This window comes from Zonotrichia albicollis, chromosome 5 (genome assembly GCF_047830755.1).
Source record: "Zonotrichia albicollis isolate bZonAlb1 chromosome 5, bZonAlb1.hap1, whole genome shotgun sequence".
Taxonomy (NCBI): Eukaryota; Metazoa; Chordata; class Aves; order Passeriformes; family Passerellidae; genus Zonotrichia; species Zonotrichia albicollis.
Window position 1 is genome coordinate 56,149,973 of NC_133823.1, and position 21,119 is coordinate 56,171,091.

Consider the following 21,119-nt stretch of genomic DNA (forward strand, 5'->3'; position numbering starts at 1 on the left):
TTGTCAGAAATCAGGTTTACAAGGATACATTTAAGGTGGAGCTGTTAAAAGACAGTAAAGGAGAGACTGATCTTAGTTAAAGACACATAGCATATGAAGAGATAGAAACTACAAGTACTTGAATATTAAGAATGCTCAAGTAAACAAGACTGTTTTTTTAAAAACTAACAACACTACATTTTCGTATCCTTTGTTTATACAAAAGCCAAATAGTACTGAAAAGTTCTGATGGAGTGGCCTTAGGTAAAAGAACAAAACTGTTTTCCTGTGAATGCTCAAGAGTGACTACATGAAATATGCTTATCAAAAGCTGGGATGCACAATGAAGAACCACCAGCAATACCCAACCATCTGTAACATATACTCAACTGCACAGCTCAGACACAGATTTTGACAGGCTTCAGGTTACTTCCATTCATTTCTACAGCTATAGAATAGAGTGTACCAGATGCTTGCAATTTATAGCAAAAGTAGAACCTGTAATTTGTTTGCATTAAATATTAGTACATTGAAATAAAAATATATTCCAGAAAACATTGCCCTTTCACAGATAATTTGTGGACAGGAAACCAAGTAAATCTGTTCAATCCATTGTTAGAAAAATTACTGAGCTCAGTGTACACTTCCAGAATTTTTCTATGTAGATTACCTTTTATTTTTGTTGTAATAATTTTCATTTTCTGTCATTAATGAATGACATGATTGGTTTTATCAGAAGGGTTTTTAAAAAATCCGTAAGTAGGACCACCAAAACTACTGTATTTTGGAGTGTGGCAAGAAGGGTTCACATCTTTTAAATGCTTCAGGCTTTTTGCAGACTCAAGCCTACCTTGCATAAATTACATGTAATTATAATTCAATACAAATGAAAATTCTAAGAATTCTCTTTCCCTATTTAATCCTAGTAAATTAGAGTTACAGCTCCAGCACTCACCAGTGATGCTAGAAGTACTTCTAAATTGATGATAACACAGAAGGGATTTTGAATGTTTTTGAGTTCTTCAGTGTACACAACGTCTTTGTCCTCAATCAAAATGGATATTTAATTTTGTCTGGAAACTTTATGAATGCTCAGCTGAAAGCAGTCTTTGAGGAGCCTGCCCATGCCTGACTGAGCAGTCTGTCTGCTTTACTCATCCAGGTCCTGCACAGTACCTGAAGGAGACAGAGCAGGGGATGTAAAGGAACAAACTTGGTGTGCTGAAAATCTTACCTTGATGTTACATTGATTGGCCTTTTAAACCCTCCAAGATAGAGCAGACAAACTGACTTTCCGTCTCTCTGATTAAGCTGTGGTAAGCCAGCGCTGTGTGTTTAAGTGTCCTCCCTTTGTGGCATTGCAGAGGGATGCTGGTCTGTAGGAGCTCCCAGCTGCAGTCCAGTTCCTCGCCTCACAGGAGACTCTTGCTTTAAGCCTAAGTGGCTTCATTTTGCTCCTCATCATGCTGTCAGTGCAGCTCCTGAGTGGACTTGGGCAGCCTCCACCCATCCTGCATCACACCTGGGCACTGTAACTATTAAGTCCTTTGTGACCATGTGAGGGGGACTACTGTTAGGGGAAATAGGTGCTGGGAGGAGAGTAAGAGGCCTAATGTGATATTATTAAGCCCTTGATCTCTACGGAAGCTTCTCTGGGCTGCAGCAGCTTCAGGAGACCAAGGAATATCTGTCCATTGACAGCATCTTCCAGACTAGTAAAACAGCAAAGAGATTTAATATACCTTGGTTTTGTTGAATCTCTGAGGACACAATGAAGGCTGCTTTTGAGAATCCAGCAGCTTCAAGAACACTTATGTCTTGTTTTGTTCCATCTCCCCTTTTCCTTCGTATTGCTCATACCTGCCCATAGCTCCTTTTGGAGCAGAATTCCTTTTCCATGAGTCATACCTGCCTTGGTAGCTTCCCACTCTACAAACTGGGTTTCCCCTCCCCCACCCCCTGCATGGGGCTGCATGCTGCTGAAGTTTGGGGTGGATTTTCACTGGAGACTGATGCTGGGAAGGACTGTTGGGAACGACTGAAATTCTCCACTCAAAGTGCTTAGCAAGTTTGGCTGGGAGTGTTTCCCCTGAAGAAAGTATGGAGAAGTGGTGCTGAGGATGGTGAATCTAGAGCAGTCAAACAGGGGAAAGAAAGGGATGAAATTCCTGTAATTTGCCTTTTGCAGCCATCTCCCAGCGGCTGAGGAAGAAAACAGCCTTCAGCAGCAGAGAAGACAGTGCTGCGGTTTATAGCATTGGCAGACAGCCAAAGAAAAATCTCCAAAGAAGTGGGGGAGGCTGCAGGAGCAGACTATGGTCTGGCAGACTGACCCTCCAGCAAAAAATCAGACAGGTCAGGAGAGAGGAAAGGGCCTGAAGCATCTGAGCCGCTTTCTGATATTCTAGTTTTCCTTACAGACAAGCTAAATAAGAATTAAATGCAGGTGGCACAGTCACTCAGCTTTAATGTATTAGGCAATGTTTTATTTCAATTTTCTTTAGTCTTAGTCCAAAGCAAGAATCATGATAACTGCCCTTTAATATGGTAAGAAATAAACAACACTAGGCTCCAACACACTCTCCAAGCAACCTTTCCTCCCTAACCTGGGTCTTAGAACAGATACCTTAAATATGAAAAAGAGATTCTTGCTTTGGCTGGTGATTACCAGAGATGTTCATTTTGGCTGGCTTTTCCTACCTAGAAAAGCTTGGTAGTCCTTCTGCATAACCAACTCCACCGTACCAATTTACCTGTTACACACCTCACCCACTGCTCAACTTCCAGCATATTTCAATTAGTTGAAAGATTACTTTTTAAAGGACTCAGCTGGGAGCACTCAGCTTTGGAGGCATTTCAGTTGAGTGCTAATTAGCAACTAGCTGACTGTCAACTTTTCTTCTTCGAAGAGAGGGTAGGGTTGGTGATTCCCTTCTGAATTACCTGGCAATCAAATACATGTTGAAATTTATTCATTAACTTATAATAATCATCCCTAGCTTATTTGGCAATTTTCATCTTCAAAGCACTTTATAAACATTCATAGAGACACTGTGGTGATTAGCACTATGAGAAAACTCCTGCATATAGGTCTCTGTCCCTATTTTACAGACATGGAAGGTAAGGGAGGGCTGAATGACTGAGGAGGTCAATGGCAGAAATGTAGTTATACCTCAGGAAAGTATGACTTAAAGATTTGCATTTGGATCTTGCACAGCAGAGATATACATACTAAGCAGAACAAGCCAGGGATGGACAGGAGAACTAGTGTGAAAGGGAATGACGCAAGGAGAAATTCTGTGCCTGGTACCAAGGTGGGATTAATTTCAGACCAATCTGGAGCTAGTTACTATGTCTTTACCATGTAACTGAAACAAGGTCCCACCAAAACCTGGGCTGCATCCACCATGTTGTTTTGAATCAACTGCTATACTTTACTACAAAATATGCAGTGCCACTCTGTTTTATTTATTCAATTATTTTAACACAAAGTCCCAACCAATTGCATAAAGAAATTTATATTGAAAAAATATTATTTACTACACAGATTTTGTTTTTGTCTTTTATTTCATGCTTATAATTCATACTCCATTTTTTTGGTAAAGACTGATCATAAGCATTTTGATCTTAATTTGATCTTAGACCTTTGTGCTTGCAAAACACAAGCCCAAACTTGCCAGGAAATGAAAGCATGCAGGATACAATCCATTGAGATTCTGGATACCACTGTTTCAGGTACTCTTTCCACTGCTTTAGACTGCATACTTATTACATGAAAAATGCAATCAGTTACCTGTATGCATATTTTGTAGACACAACATAATTTTTTTTAATTTGGTCTTTAAAATTTAAGTACATGTTATCATATTAAGTTTTATAATTTGAAATGTTACCATGCTCTGCAGTGCTTGAATTTTGCCAAAGCCTTGTAGGGCTGCATAAATGTGAGTGAAATAACCAGGAGTTTTGCTTGGAAAATCTGATTATGCTGCAAGAGCAAAATGTTCCAGCTCGTGAGGACGAAAGACTGGCTGTGCCTCTCCTTTAAGTGAATAATGAGTTTGCAGAGAAAAATAGAGGCTAAGGAAAATATATACTAAATACATCCTTATCCACTCCATTTCATAGATTCTGTTCTTCTGACATCTCATATCTTCCTGGTGAGCTACTCAGTGACCTATATATATGCAAACAATGACCAAAAAAATGAACATGGATCTAATTCAGCATTTAAAACACAACAGATGCATTTTAAACGAGTCTGGCATGCACATATTGCAGGGAGCATGGAAAGATATTGACATCTCTGGAGAAGCATTAGATCTGAGCTCCCTCTGACTTGAAACTTGGCCCACATCAGGAGCCACTGTCTCTCCTGGAGACAGGGCAGCACCAGCCAGCTGATCAGTGGCACCAGCAGCATCTCCCACCTTCAACCCTCATTGCTAGCTTTGATTTCTGATTCTAAGAGTGCATTCTGCTCTCTGCTGTCTTCCCAGCATCATCCCATTGCATGTACTCTCCAGCCATGTCATGGTGGATTTTATAGTGGTGCACTAAAATCCCACCATTTTAACAAAAACACAATGTTTTATGCATGCAGTACAACATCTTGTGGAATTCTGGTGCATTTTCCCATTTCTCTTTGCTTGTGGAAGTTTGAAGTTTGAAAGTTATTGATTAGAAAGTTTGGTTCTAATTAGACAAACAGAAAAAACCTTCGGAACACTTTATTTTTCTTGACACCCAGAGAACTGGCACAACTCTGTAGCATGCCTTCTTCAGTGCAAATATCTTAGTAAACATTGCCTTGATTTCAACATCTGGTTCACATTAAATAAAACTACAGATGTGAATCCAATAAAGATAGAAATTTTGGAGGGAAGATAAAAGCCTCTAAATTAACCAGCAAGACATTTGTGTTAATTTGCAAAAGCCAAAAAAGCAAGTACAATTATCACAGGACCTGCATGTCTTAGCTAGAAAGGGAGGCCCAACAATGCCCATTATTTTAAAAATAACTTTCTAATTGTTTTAACAACATCCTTAACATGATATGAAATTCTGGACTGAATTCAGGCATTAAGATTCTAAGTCACAATATTCTAGTTTTTTGCATTTTGAAACTAGTCATCTTAAGATTTGAGGAGAAGAATAAATGAAAGTGTGTGAGAAGGGTCATTTAGTCAGCTAAATAATTATGAACATAACAAGGACAATTACAGGACATTTTTGCAATAGCAGCATGAGCACTGAAAATTTTCTAAGTCTTCATACAACTTCTGTATTTCATGTATATACATACATTATAATCACACCCTACTTAGTAATATGCATTGCATAGGGATCAAAACCAAGGAGGTGTTCACAGAACAGGAGTTCGGTCTACACTGAAACATGCCATTGAAAAAACCCCAACATTTAAACCATTTCACATTTTGATGAACAGTTGAATGTTCTGAAGCTCTTTGCATTATGGGCCAGACCACAGCGTTTGCCAGACACAGCTAAGCTCACTGAGGGTGTTTTAGTGAAGTAATTAAAAGAACAGTGGGATGGGAGTGTCAGGATGAACACATGACCAGTGTGTGTAGTCAAGTTCATGGAAAGATATACCCATCAGTTGAGTTCTTGCTGCTACTATTCCCTCTGCAAGGAAATGGCAGCTAGTTTGTATATGATCTTCAGTCACACTTCCATTTGGTGGCTCAGGATTCTCTGTATAGTTTTAGGGAGCACATCTGATGGCAAATAAGTCAAAAACAGTAATAGTTGTTTTAAGTATTCAATACTTAAGCTTCATTTTTATTAACTTGTACAGAGGAAATATTTGAAAATAAAGTCCTATTGTTGAAAACTTGCCCAGACTAATTTCTGTATGTTTACTGCTTTTACCTCATTCTTTCTTCCCAGGTCTTAGTTGTAAATATATGTGCTTTGGCACAATTTTAAGCCTTTGACACTTTGGAAATCCTAAAATTCAAATTCAGATTAATGTCCTTGACTCAAAACAATCAAATTGAGTCACTGAGAAAATCTTTAGGGAAAAGCAGGCTTTTATGTAGGCAGAGATTACACTTGTCATAGTCTCAGTGAGGCAATGAAGCTGTAATATAAAAAGGAGAGACCCCTTTTCCTCATCTTCCAAAATTTTTGTTTACATGTATTTCGGGTTGTCATGCATCTCCCACGACCATTCTTCAAAGAAACTGCTCATTATGATAAAGAGTTAAGAGGTGAGACTGAGAGGGGAGAATGGAATAGTGAGCTGAGTGACTGTATTAGCAGCCTTAAATTTTTACAGGGTACGATGGTGCTAAATGAAGTTTAACAACCTAAAATTTAAGTTAATGGTGTTTCTTGTAAGAAACTGGGAGCATATATCATGCATACAGCTTGACATAATTTATTGCTAATTTCAGAATGGCATTTCTGTAGGCATATTGTGTGCAAATCCTATTCCTACACACCATGAGAGCATGGGATCAGTGGAACCCGGTGGTGAGTATCAAGGCAGACACACTCTCCAGTGTGCTTGTGACACTGATTGCCCAGCTGTTCAGACTGATGTCTCTCCAGTTACATGTCCGTTCATGAAGCCAGGTCTTCTTCTGCTGGCAGTGAGGTAAAGGGGCAGGCAGCACATCCCATTGCTCTCCCAACACACGGTAAGAGCATCGCTGCAAGGCACAACCATGGGATCCTATCCTGCCATGTAGACATAATCCTCATCATGCATTGGTTCACACTCATTCAGTGATGGACCACAGCAAGGGACAGGCTATTTCACAAAGGCTGGAAAGTAGAGTTCAGTTCAGCCAAAGGCATAGACACAAAAATGAAACTAGAGTTCTGTTCAGCCAAAGACATAGACACAAAAATCCTAAATCCTAATGAAGCTTCTTCTTTATCATCATCATCCCATGCTATGTGGAGCATCATCATTCTCCCCATACAAGCTCAGCTTTTTCATCTATTCTGTTTAATTCCTAATTTTTGTTTCCCTCTTAAAGTCCATTCCTTACAACTTATCCCGTACCAGAATACTTCTATTTCCCCTTCAATTTCAGATATTTCTGAAACACCTACTAACTCTTCCCCCTGCCACTGTTTTTAGACCTCTCCTCCTACCCAACATCTACTCTGTTTCAACACTATTCCTCCATCCCTCATCAACATTTACTCATCTTTCTTCATCCCCTTGACAGGTCTCAGCACTTCTGGCAAAATGCTGGGGGAAGCTGCAGCACACAAACCTTGTTTGGTCACAGCAGCCCAGTGATGTATTGTGCGTCATCAGTCCCACAGAAAACCCTGAAGGACATAAATATGGTAATGGCAGCCAGCCCAGAAGAAGCTATCAGATCTGCTGGTATTGTGCCAGGGTTTTGTGGGAGATCAGGAAAGGTAAGGGGGAGTACATGAGAAACCGGAGATGAGAAACTTGGAATTATATGGAAATCAGTGGAAAGGGGGGGAAAAGTTGGCCTTTATGGTTTTGTTTAGGTTTCTGAAAAGGAAGTGATTTAAGATGGAATATTTTTATTTTATAGGAAAGCAAAGTGCTGCAGGTTAAAGTTTGATACCAGGTTCACTGTCAATGTGAAGATATACTGAAAGTTTACTCTACTGCTACTGTGATCAATCATCTGAATTCAGGTCACAGTTCCTTGAAATATGTATTCAAGACTTGGATATAGCCAGAGGAAAGAGAGGAGGCAGTGGTGTTCACAACAGGATGTATGTGGTTCGTGGGCATCCCCACTTAACCCAGAGTTATGCCCTTCAGGTGTTCAACCAACTCCAGCTCTACTCTAAAGCCAAGTGGGTTGCAGGCTTCTGTTTCTCTTGAATACAAAAGCTTAGTGGTATTGTGGGGGATGTGTCCTATCTTGTATATTGCTCCTTCATGAGAATTGATCCTAATTTTAGAACACTTTAATAATTCACAAGTAACAATGACTTAATCTTACATCAATGACTGATGATCTTACATTCAAAAAGTTTATTTAACAATATTGTCCAAACTAACGTAGAGACACACATGCAGACAGCTCAGATGAGTTTCAGACAAACACCAAACATCTGGAATTGTGATTTGAGTTTAAAATCTTGCCTTTGCATATTTTCTATCCATGGTGAAAACTGGACAAAGAAATACCAAAATAAAATGGGAACAATTACGTCAAGTAATTAAAATCACATGAGATCACATAGTTAAGAAAAATACATGGCATAAGAAGGTTTTCGGTTGACTGTTGCAGGGCATCAGTTACTTCTGATTCCAGGTACATGTCTCACTGTCCTAAGCACACTTTAAGACTGAGGTGTCTAAGGGATGTTTCTTATGGCCAGGCTGCAAGGTACTGCTTCATCTGCACGAGATCAAATGCCAGTTGATTGAAAGCAGGAGAGGACAGGCCCCAACATGGTTTCAGTTTGCTCTGATCCAGGCTAGCTGATGCACAGGATGGGTTCTTCTGGTCAGCTTAGACACACTGTATTTACAACTGTCTTTTATTTACAGGTAATCATTAATTTTACACCATCAGTCACTAGTTTTCACAATTCTGTGTCTTTTATTTTCCCTTTTTTTATATTTTCTGCAGCAAATGATGTGTGTATTTTACAGACAGTAGTTGGTATTTTAACTATTCATAATTCAATTTTGAGGGTTATGAACCTTTAATAAATCACATCTTTTTGAGCAATGTTCAAATTCAGACATTCAACCCCATGTTATTGAAAGTTACACTGAGCAGTATATTCCAGGCAAATGTACCATGTATTGCCTGATTGACTTTAGCAAGTCTGTATAAGATCATGTTTAAAAATCAGGCCAGGAATACCTTAGACTAGATCTGTCCTTCTACCTTCCTTGGGGGTGTTTTGAGGTTTTTTTTCAGTGGTGGTGGTTTCGGATTTTCTTTTTTTTTTTTTGGTTTTTTTTTTTTTAGTTTTTTTTGTTTTTCTTCTTTAGTTTGACCAGGAGAAACCTGGTGTCCTCATCTCAGCCAGCCATCATTGTCCCTTGGACATTGAATTCTGCTGCCTCTTCAATGTTCTGTATTTGACTCTGCAACTTTTCCTGAGGGAAGGGCAGAGCAATGTCCTCTTAAATACTGAGCTATAACCTAGTGTTTATGGCATGCTCCTAGGAGCTCTGAACCCCCTAAGCCAAAGAGAGAAAAAAAGTTGGGTTTCCTGATTTGTAACCCAGATCAATTGAATAAACAACAGGTGGAGGCAGCACCACTCCATATTTATGTGGAGACAGTGGGACAGTGAAACACATACCAAGAGAGTGTTGAATGTAATAATCAAAACCAACAGTGGCATACAATAGACCACCCAAAACACAGCTGTAACAGTTTTTCAGCTCTGCCATGGAAACAGTGAATAAAAACAACAAGCAGAATAGTTTTGAAAATAACATTTCTACGTTTCAAAGGAGAATCTTAAACCTTGAACTAACCAGAATGTTTGTTAGAATCTTTTTGCAGATATAGTTCTTGGTGCATGAGGTCAGCTGTTCTAACAGCACTGGAGAAGCACAGACCCTAACAAAGTGATAGGTTAGAGTGCTGTGTAGGAGGTAGTTATGTTGTTTTAGCTGGATATTTCCTGCTGTTTAAAGAATTGCATTCATAGGTAATTGCTATCAATGCTTAATCAGAACAACCATTATTTTATATCATAAAGACATTATTAAATAAAATATATATATATTTAAATAGTTTTGAAGTCTTTCCCGTTTTCTGCTCAAGAAATTATGATTTACCTGGTAGCAAAAACACTTTATTCCAAATCTGTGAAATTATGACCAGAGTAATTTAGTAGAATTTCCCTAGCAGGCCTTTGGTGTGCCAGCCTTTAGTGCGCCAAACTATAGATTCAGCAGATGTGCACTGAGAAAAGGTCCAGTTAATCTGCACCCTGGAGTGATCATAGTTGAGATTCCAGAGAACTTCTGCAAGACTGACCATGATCCTGTGGGTGACTTGTGGGGCCACCTCCTTTCTACTGGTGCTGAGTGCCAGTGCTCAGGATTTTCTTATCATAGAGGAAGGTTCTTCAGTCCATGTGGGAATTTTGCCAGCTCTGTCATATAATATTCTCTACACTTCACTCCACAAAGCTACCCAAATAAGAAATTATCTATTTTCTCATGATCTCTTCTAGAAAGATCACCATTATAATATACCTCCAAAATGGAGGCACCTCTTTCTATACCGACAAATTCCTCTGCTATATAATAGGGCATAGCTGCTTCTGGTTTTGCATATAAACTCCAAAACATAGCAAGATTCAGGCTAAAATTTGTAAATTCCTCAAGTTTGAAGTGCCTCAGTGACTAGTTGCCCAGCATTAAATACGTAGGCTTTGATTTTCCTGGGCTGTTGGTCATCTATCTAGTGGTCCTTCAGATTTCATCTGCAGTGAGAACTGTCAGTGCTTCAGATGTCCATACCTGATTTTAAGAGGCATAGCCACAGAATTATATTAAATCTTAATAAAATAAAGTTTTTCCCTTGTCCAAGTTGGAGGAAATAGCATCAGGCAGAAAGACTATCACCATGGGAAATGACTGGGTGATGAAATCCTTCAACACAAAGTGCAAAAGCCTGAGGTGCAAGTTTCTTCTCTGAAGCAAATGGTTTAAACCCAGATCTTCTCAGTATTGGTAGCATAGGGTAGTAGCATACCTTTCTCTTACTTAAAAAAAACCAAAAAAAACAAATCCAAAAAATTCCCACTTGAAATGAGACTTTCAAAGCAAGGGCGAATCTAATTGTATTTTTAAAAGTTTTGGTATAGCAGCACTTTCCTCTGACCCCTTTTTTCTCTCCTACTCTACCCAAAATATTTGACAAAAATAATCAAAATCTAAACTAATTCTTACCCTAAGCTTGACAGATGAAAAAGTACTTTCAGAAGGCAGTTAGCACACAGGAAGAGAAACAAGTTCACTTAAGTTTTGGTGAGCTTATAACCAGTAAAGACTATGAGCCATCTTCCTGCTGTCCTTTTGCTCTGCAAGAACAGACCACTGCATACCTATTGACTCTGGTAAGTCATAATGCTGGGAGAGGGGCTTCTAATGCCAGCTTTATTTATTAAAGTCAACATTCCTTCTTCAGAAATCTTCTAGCCTCAGCCCCACGTGAGGTAGACTTGAGGGAAAACTAGACTGCAGAGAAGGATCTTGAATCCCAGCCTTATGGAGGTACTGCGGAAACAGGCAGAGTTTACCAACTCAAGGGTGTTCAAGCTGTTTTCCACATTTGAAGACATTTAATGGTGTTCTAATGGAAAAAAAAGTAAAATTTTGGCATGTGATATATGGCCTATGTGTGGCACTATGACATTTAGGGACAACAGTGCTGAAGAAAAGAAAAAAATATATGGTAAGTTAGGCTTATTTCTATAGTAATAGAAATCTATAGCAACAGGGACACAAAGAAGCACAACATTTATCCACAAATTCCAGATTTGATAAAAATGGAAGGGCTTGCTTCCCCTGTAAGTAGAGGGGAAAAAAAAAAAAAAAAAAGGAAACTTTCTCCTAAACTTCTGTGCTCTCTCACCACCACCATCTCAATCTCCATTGTGCACACATAGATCATGTCTGCCTCAGAACATAAATACACAGCAGTGCAACATAAGAATTAAAATTAACAGATGAATCTGAGTAGTGAAACCAGATAACAAATGCAGCTTGTTAGACTTCTGTCAGGGAACAAGATTTTTATCAGAAATATTTTTTCAGAGGACACCAGGATAATTTCCTCCTAATAAATTTCCATCTTACTGAGAGCAGCTAAAGTTCTGCCAGTCAGAGGGAATCTCCCAAGGGTGTGTCTTATGCAGCTCTCCTACCACTGGATTAGATGTATGGACACGTTTTAAAATACAGTGAGCCCAGAGAACCCCTGAAAGTGTGTTTAAGTATTAAAAACATACAACAGTGGTAGAAGTTAGCCTCATTTTAAAAAAGATTCACTACTTTGTTTATTGCAGTCTTTCCCCCAGAATTCAGAGGAAATGAATGTGCATAATTCCACATTCCCTGGAAGGCACAAGGCAAACATTGGTCTAAATAGTTTGTGGTGGTGTTTTTTAATTTTCATGAATCAAAGCTTATTTTTTTACTGCATCTTCTATAATTTTTTATAAATCTCTTTCCTTTCCCTTTAAAAATATTTAGAGAAAAAAAGAACCGTGTGTCATAGGGTATTAGCTGATTAGTTCATTCAAACAGTTCTAATTATAGGTTTAATTGCTTAAATGTGAAAGTCATTTATTTAAATTAGCTGCATCAAACATACAGTATGCTCAAAACCTGAAACATTTTGGTGGTGGGAACCAGGGTTATATTCTGTAAACAGAACATGCAAAATATAAGATGAGAAACAATGTGCCTCTATGTACTGATCGGCAAACTCATTTAAGCCCCAAACTCCCTCCTCCCCTGCCTCTGGGGTCAGAAAACAGCCTCATTTGAACAATGACTAATGGAATGCACTGAAATGTGTGAGGGTTGAAAGGAGAAATACTATTCAAGCCAACAAACTCATTTCATTTGTGATTTAGAGGGGCGCTGCACCTTTCCCCTGAACTCCTCCTGAGAAAGAATGAATAGGCATCTCAAGGTTATGTAAAAAATAGGTATTTTGGGTGGAAAACTGTATTGGTTTTTAAAATAATAAATGAAGAAATAAATAAAGGTTTGTTATGTCATAAACATACCGCAGGGAAAAGATGTTTACACCACAACAAAAAGGTAGTCAGAGCTATAGCAATGACAGAAAGAGTATGTTTGTGAATTAAAAAATATGCTGTGTTAAATACACAGCATGAGAACTATGATCAGAGTGCAAGAGAAGGGCTGAGCCTTTTAATCGGAGAAGAAATAAAGGAAGAAAAACAAGATAATTTTAAAGAACAGAAAACATTAGATAATTACCAAATTGAAGAATGCCTAGCTGCCAATCCCTCCATCTTCCTGTGTTGACAAAGGAATGCATGTAGACATACACATTTATTTTTTAAGAAATAATTTTTTTTTAAAGGAACAAAGAGATTCAGAAGAGTAGATTCCCGAGACATATCAGTTTTCGTGTTCTGTATCTGTGTTTGGTCTGTAATCAAGTTGTATCTGAATGTTATTGCATTTTTCTAAACCTTCAAGTTGATATTAAGCCCCAGTTTTCTCAACAACATTATGGAAGTACAAACAACAGCAGCAGCAAAGGCTGGGGGATGCAGAAAGCTCCTCTTAATTTAATAAGGGTTTTTAAACCGAACGCTATGCACCATTGACTATGCAGGAAAGCTATTTTTTGCTGCAAAATTTCCCAGCTCATGAATATCCTTGTATGCTTCTCTGTGCACAGCCTCTCTCCGTGCCCCCTTTTCCTGCTGAGAGGGTCATATGGCCACAGGAGAGCCTGACCCCCTGTTTACATTTCACTGTGCAGATTACACAGTGAAGAATAATACTACAGCTGGTTACTGCTTACAATTATTTAATTTTAAAAAACCCCAACCAACCATTACTTTAAAAGCTGAATTTATATAAATCCATCTGTCTCTGTGTCTCTTTCTCTTTCCCCACATGCGACTTGCTATTTATTTTTTACTTGTAAATTTGCTGTACTCATTCATTACAAGTTTCCTTTCGGGTGGGGACAATATTTGTACTTTTGCTCCATGCAATGCAGAGTATTAGGTTAAAAAAAAAAATTAGGAAGTTAAAAACGTTTGGAAAACATTATTGTCATATTTTATATAAGAAAAGTAAGGCAGAAAGAATCCTAACATCATGTAGCAGTCAGTGACAGAGGAAGCAATATGCTCCCATGCGTGAGGCTGAGCCAACAGTTTCATCTCTAATTTTTAGAGACCCCCACCCTCCTGGCACACACTGGTAGCCCCACAGAGAAACAGGCTTGAGATGGCTAAGGGAAAATGCAGTTAAGCATAATAACTGAAGCAAAAAAAAAAAAGCACCAAAAAGACAGTATTTCAAATTTAGAAAGCAAGTCCTGGGTAGATTTTGCTGAGATTAAATCTAAATTGAGTGGATTTCCAGTGTGATCAGGGAACAGCATGTTAAGGGAGAGAGTTGAAGACATATCCTCGGGGGATTTATGTGGTTATACCTCCAGATGATCCCAGGGCAGTTGGAAAATGAGATACAAAGGGCTCCATTCTGCCCTCATTTGCACAGCACTTAACTCTGATTTTCATGCCGTTTAAACAAGAATGTCATGTAAAGTGTCTTGATCATTGAAAATGGTGCCAAATACGTATTCTCCCCTCAAGATTACTGCATGCAATTCAGATCATGGGACATTTACATTAGTCGAGCTGGCCTTTAGAAAAGAGGTACAAACATTAAAGTAGAGATTGTGAGGAAACTGATCTGAATCGGCCTGTTTCTCAATTACTTAGCCAATATAACCATGTAAATTAATTTCTTTAGCAGTTTTACATTTGTATTTGCAAGAGCAAACTGGTGTTTATATACTAGACATAGCTGATATAAATTTCAAGGACACAAAGGAAATGCTCATCATGCCACTGTTTAAGACTATCATCTACTTTGCTAACATATGTAGATCATAGTATTGCCAGTGAGATGCAGGAAAAGGAAGTGTCACATCTTCCATGCATTATATGATAGCATGGAAATATGTCTCCTCATTTTTAGGTGTTTTAACAGCTTAGGATTTCCCAGTTACAGAGAGTTATGTTGCCCTCTGGATAAAAGATGGAGAAATACATGGCAATGCTGACTTTTAGAATGAAAATTATTACACAATGTAATAAATACATGGTATGTTAGTCCCAATTAGCACTGCTGTTATGTGCTATGACCAGGCCTGTTTTATCTTATTGCCACTGCCATAATCCTCAGCCACTGCAGAGATCATGGCACAGCCAGCTCAAAGGTGTTGTGGTGTGTTGTTGTACTCATGGGCACATTTCAGTCATTAGCTAATGTCCTCATTGAACACCATGTGTAAATCAAGGTGTGGCACCAGCAGGTATGGTCCCACTCTGGTCAGGGCTGTACTTTAAAATTAAAGCCCATTGGATTCTGTGAAGGCACGTGCTACAGGCATTCTTGAAAATCATAGGCAGCTATGAGTGTAAAAGGCAAGAGACAGACACAAGCCTCTTTTCCACCTTTTATTGACACTTCCTCAGACCCAGCTGGTATTAAATTTAAGGTGCCAGGTAAAAGAGCCCAGCAAAAGTATCCAGCCAGTTCCCTTGTCCAGCTTTGTGCATTTGCATTACTGACCTTAGATACTGTAAACTAACCTGAGGGATGGGCATTGCTCTGAAGTTGGCTCAGGCTCAAGTGGAAACATAGCAAAAGCCCTCATTTACAAAGTATGAATAAGAAGCAGTTTCAAGGCTCAAACTCATGCTCAGAACATGAGGAAGAGCCTTTATTCAAGAACTTCTTCAACACATACTTAAGTGCATTTCAGTTTATTACCAGATTTTTAAGTATTTCATTGCATATTTGGTGACCGGAATCATGCTCTGTTTGGGAAATATAAGAGGATAATACAACAGAACTCAAAACTATGTATTACAGCATCAGAGAAGTATTTTTGTGGCCCTCCATTTTCAATCTCTATGAGTAATACAGCAAATAGATTGTATGATGCATTATAAATTACATGATCCATCATAGTAATCACCATCACTAACCAAATGATATAGAACATAACAAGAAATACTGGTAGATATTCAGTGAAAGCCAACTTTGAAATTTTGAGTCAGCCTTTTCTAGGAGTTAGACCTAAAATAAAAGAAGAGAAAAAAGTTCCATGTAGTATACCTATAATCAAAACTAAACAGAGCATTTCTATTACATGAGGACTAAAACTGAACTACAAAATATCTATTTTATTACTAGATTTTGATCAGTGTTCATTCCTAAGAAACTCAAAATATATTTGAAATAATTTATAGAGAGGTGTAAAAAAGGAAAAATTACTACACTGTTTATTCTCTAGCCCATGGAATGAAGTTTGTGGGAATGTTCAGTGAACACCCTTTGTTCCTAAGAATTCTCAATGTTCTTCAGACTATAAAAATGCAGTTATGTGTCAAAGTAAAAATAATGTCCACTGAGGAGGGATCAGGCATTAGCTTTTCTTCACCAATCTCAATTAATTTTCAATTTGGATCTGCTGTGAGTTCTGTGGGAAGGATATGGGGGATTCCAGCTGGAGTGATTTTCCCTACAAGATACCCTGTGTGCTATAGAATGACCAAAAGATGGTGCAAGTTTGGAGTGAACAGTCTTTTCCAAATATTTTCTAAGAATTTTGTAAAGATAACATATGTCTCAATTTTTAAAAGCTTTATCTTTTATAGAAATAGAAAACCTGGTAAAAACCAAGGCTAGCAAGAGAGTCTAGTACTACTTTCTTAGTCAGTGAGTACTGACTTGATTTTTATATCTCTAAACATTATTAACTTTACTGACATCAAAGAAGGCTCATATCCTTAACACAATATGAATAGAAAAGGTATCTGGTTGCACTGGCCTCATGTTTCATTGTACATACATCACAGGCTGCTGCCCTGATAGAAGAAATCACACATCCTCTACAAAAGAGAGAAGATAAATGTATATATAACAGTCTTTAGAAGATCTGTAAATGCATGTCAGGGGCTGACTGCATTTTGCTGGCACACACATGCCACTCTGACAGCACAGGCACAAAGTCATGTGTCTTTAGCAAAGACAATAGAGAATACAGGATTTAAAGTTGCCATTAGAGAGCACAAGTGAATAAGGAGTAGTGCTTCTGATGGGATTCCTCTTTGAATTTTTAAAGCATGATAATGTAACCAGAGTAACAGCTGTTCTCTTCAGCCACACTGAGCACAGGTGGAGTGGTCATTCCTAAAAATATAGAATCCTAGAATCATTAATAGCATGCCTAACTCAATTCTTATTTCAAATACTTGCGAAAGGAGAAAAAAAAAAAGCCAAACAATTGAACATTAAAATAACTCTTGTCACTTAAACAGAATTGCACCGTGATAAGACTGTTGCTGTCACCAGAAAAACACAGTTTTTTGCTCCCATAGTATTGTTATAGAAGTTGATTTCTGCAGCTGTATAATCCTTTGGGCAGAGAGAAACACAAACCTTTCTGCTTCTGCCTGCAGCCAGATGCTGGGGCTCGGGGTGGGTTTCAAACAGCCAGCTTCAGACAAGAAAAGGCTGCTCCATTTAGCTTTTTAGCAAGCTGCATGAGACCTTAATATGTACATTTTCTCTCTCAAGATGGGACAGAAAACATGGACAGAAGATAATTATTTGCATCTAAAATGTGCCTGTAACAATAGGAAGTGGAGGGGTGTGGGACATGCACACACCCATGGTGAAAAGGGAGATGAGGCTTGGGGTTTTTTCCCCTAAATGGGACACAGGTCACACATTAATTACATAAAATCTTAGGTATTGTGATTGCTTTAGTTATCTAGGTAGATATATATATATATATAATATATATGATAACCAGTGGTCCCTCTAACCCTAACAGTTCTGTGATTTTGTGATATATTTTATTGAACAGGAGACATTAGAAGCCATATCATTACTTAAGGTCTCTGTGTTCCTATGAACATAGGACATACAACTAAAAGCATGATCCCAGGGTTATGCAATATATTTCAAGTACCCTAGGTGCATATGTGCTATTTCAAAAATTCTATGAGCTTTATTGCTGGGTATAACCTTTCACAAACACTGGACAAACCTGTGTATGTAGGTAGAAGGACCTCAGTGGAATTGGTAGATTTCAGCTAATCTAATAGTGTAACTTGATAAGTCTTTTCTATTCAATGTGTTGTGAAAAAATCTAAACACAGTTAAGATTTTTATTTTATTACTTTCCTTTTGCCTTTCTTCCAGTGTTTTCAGTAGCATGAGCACTGAGAGCTGAACAAAACCCACAATGTGATGTTTAAAACAGTTTCCAGAACTATTCTTTAGGAGGTGGTAGAGATTGATAGATTTTTTTCCAAATTAAGAGTCCAAGATTTATGGGCAATTTGAGTGGTACCTGAAAAATCAAAAGGAGTGGGAAGGAGAGAAAGAAGTAATGGTGTTGTATTCCAAGAAAGAAATAAAAAGCTTTCGTTGTCAAATTCTTATTACCCGGATTTAGTACTTTTGATTATTTATTTGAGCAAATACCTTAACTTGTTCATCTCAGTCTTGAAATACAGTTGGAAAAAGACTAGGTCAGGCTATCAGCTTGACCATTAGTCCCTGATGAAGTAACAAGTGAAATAAATGCCATTTTCCTTGAGTGCTGCACTCAGATCCCTGACATTTTGCCATTAGCAGGGAGTGGCATGGCATAATTGTTAAAACACAGGTCTTACAACCTCAGTATAAAGGTGAAATAAATATCTTACAGAATCCAAGGGAATATGGACACAAGGTCCAGGCTGCCTGTACCTCCCATCTCCCTGAATCATCTCCAACTCCTTATCCAAATTGAAAGGAGTCTGGGCTGGCAGCTGACTGCAGGGCTAGACCTTTTTCTCCCAGAAGTAACCTAGAGCTGCTCTAATATCTTACAGAGGTTTCTGTGGAACAGTCAGTGCTTCTTGCTGTGTATGGAGAAGCAAAGTCATACAGGAAGCACCATCAGTAATACTGTGTCCCCATGGGAAAAGCTTGTGCTTTGCTTGGTAGAGTTTCAGAGTTGTGGTCACTGTTGCTTTTGACATATGTATATTGTTAAATATTTACATTAGAGAGGAGAGGGTCAAAGAAGAGTGCCTTGCAACTGGAGCAGAAGGCAGTGAGGTCTGTGGGGATTTTTTAAATTTCCGGAGTTCATTCCAGTGTGAGATCAGCCCTGGAGAAAGTTATCCCTTCCACAGGGATGAGATTCCCTCTTAATATAGAGCACTCCATTTTTCATAGAAGTGTGGTGAGCAACAAATCCCTTCTACATCTCTGTATATATCTTGGGCAAGGCAATGAAGTATGCCTTTGTTGGTGTATGAGGCAATGAGGTACACAGCTGAATCTAAGCAACAACTCCCTGATTCTGATTTAAATTCTAAGGGGAAGCCAGTGAAAGCATCTGAGGGTGTTTCTTACGTACTCACAGTAAGTTGCCTTGTTGAAAATACAATTTTTTTAAAAGCCTCTGTTCTCCAAGGCTCATATGTGTTGAAGACAACATAACAGGTTTCCTACATGTTCAAAATTCATACAAGAATGTACAAGTATCTACGTGTGGATCCTCAGTAGGAGACAACAGTGAGAATTCAATGCATAAACTGCATTCTGGGAGTCCAGCATCTGCAAGGGACTCAATATTGGTGTCCACCTGCAGCCCAAGCTTACCAGGGCTGTGATGTACACATTGGTGCCCACAGGAAAGCAGAGAGGACACAGGAAAATAGAGAGTAGAGGGAGGTGTGGATGATGGGTGTGGGTTGGCACGACAGAAGAACAACACCCTGCCTTACCCACCCTATGGATCTGGGCTGTTTTCTGCCCTCCTGGGAGGCAGCTGAAGCAGAGCACCTTGGGAACATATTGCATCATAAAAGCAAACCAACATTTACATTTCTTTCAAAAATGCATGCATGACATTCTTTTTCAAAATTACAGGTTTAGTAGTGTGGAATAGATGCCTTCAGGATGCTATTATTGCTTGGCCGAAGTTACTGATAATCACTCACTCAGCAGGACCCCACTCCTGCTACAAATGAATCCCTTCCAAAATTCTGCTTTTGTCCTTCTTTCCCGTGTAATTATTCCTGAAAATAATCTCTCATTAAATAAGTAAAACATGAGGAGGGCCACTCAAATTCCATGAAAATTAATATAGCAATTTCTGAAATAAACTATTTCCTTATTTTTTCATGCTTCAATTTTCAACTTTCCTTCATATTCAAATTCCATGCCCAGTGCATTTTAAATCAAAGACTTTATATTTAATAGATTATCTCTAGCAATCTTGTTATTTGTTCAGAAGTTGTCAAAAAATTACTTAGCTATTTCTTCAGGAAGAAAAACTAAAGTTTATTTCTTCTAAGACATAAAAACTCCAGGAATTTTAAACCATACTTCATATTTCATACTCATGCCACATAGCATACACCTCTTTTTGTAGTGTTTTAAGTGTAAACATCTAATTTTAACCAAGTTTAAATAGTTTATTTTACTTCACATCCATATATTTGAGAATTTAAATACAAAATATTGAATTTTCATTTATGCAGTGTCTGGAGGGAATAAACAGTGTATGAAATGTTTATAGTTGCATCCTAGTAAGAAATCTTCAAAAATCCCCTCATATTTTCAGATTTTTAAGAGAACATTTCTTATGAAGTGTTTAATCTGATATTTTACAAAGGATCCCAGAAACTAGCCCAGAGAAGAGAGTTCATCTGCAATATATAAAATAATGCTAAAAACCAGTTACATGAGACCAATTTATTACTTATCCCCATGTTTGGGCAAATAAACTCAGCTGCATTTGACTTGTGAAGTGCAGAGTGTAATTCGTATTTAGCACAGCTTCATGCCTAGTTGGTGTAGAGCAAATGCCTTGCAGTGGTGCAATTTGACAGTGTTACAGCACAAACAACACGGACAAACAAGCTCCAAGCAGTTGCTCTCTTTTCCTGTCAGTTTTAGAAATGCATTTCATGGCAGCAGCAACAACTGTCTATTTCTTTTGGCTGATTGAAATAGTGCCTTACTGGCTAATTACAGAAGAGATACTTACAATCTTGAGATATAGTTTACTAAACAGTTTCATTTACTGTTCAGTATTGTTAAAATTTTAGTACTCCTGATACAGTACCAAATAGGCTTAAACAACTGTGACAGCTGGAAAGAGGCAGACGTTTTTTGTTTGACTATCTTGCAAGCTTCAATTAAACGTCTGCAGTTAAGGCACTCTCATAAAAGGTCATAAATTTCTTCCACAGTAGAAAATTGAGCCAAAATAATGTCATTTTTTCAAGAATAGGTTGCAGGAATGTTTAGACAAATTAAAAACAATCCAAAACACCCTCTCTTTTACAGGTACAGGGATTGTGGTAGGTGGTGTGGAGACTAG

General features: G+C 38.2%; 1 protein-coding gene across 2 annotated transcripts in view; it reads right to left on the reverse strand.

Moving 5' to 3' along the window:
- LDB2 (LIM domain binding 2) overlaps positions 1 to 21,119 on the reverse strand; it is a 367,729-nt gene that overhangs the window by 216,494 nt on the left and 130,116 nt on the right. Inside the window, exon 1 of one of the 2 annotated variants that reach the window (XM_074541794.1) lies at positions 12,947 to 12,996. The exons of the other annotated variant lie outside the window; for it this stretch is intronic. Within the exon in view, the coding sequence (XP_074397895.1) occupies positions 12,947 to 12,981 (35 nt within the window). The 5' untranslated portion in view covers positions 12,982 to 12,996. Of the gene's footprint in view, positions 1 to 12,946; positions 12,997 to 21,119 lie in introns of those variants that run through there. 2 annotated transcript variants of the gene reach the window in all.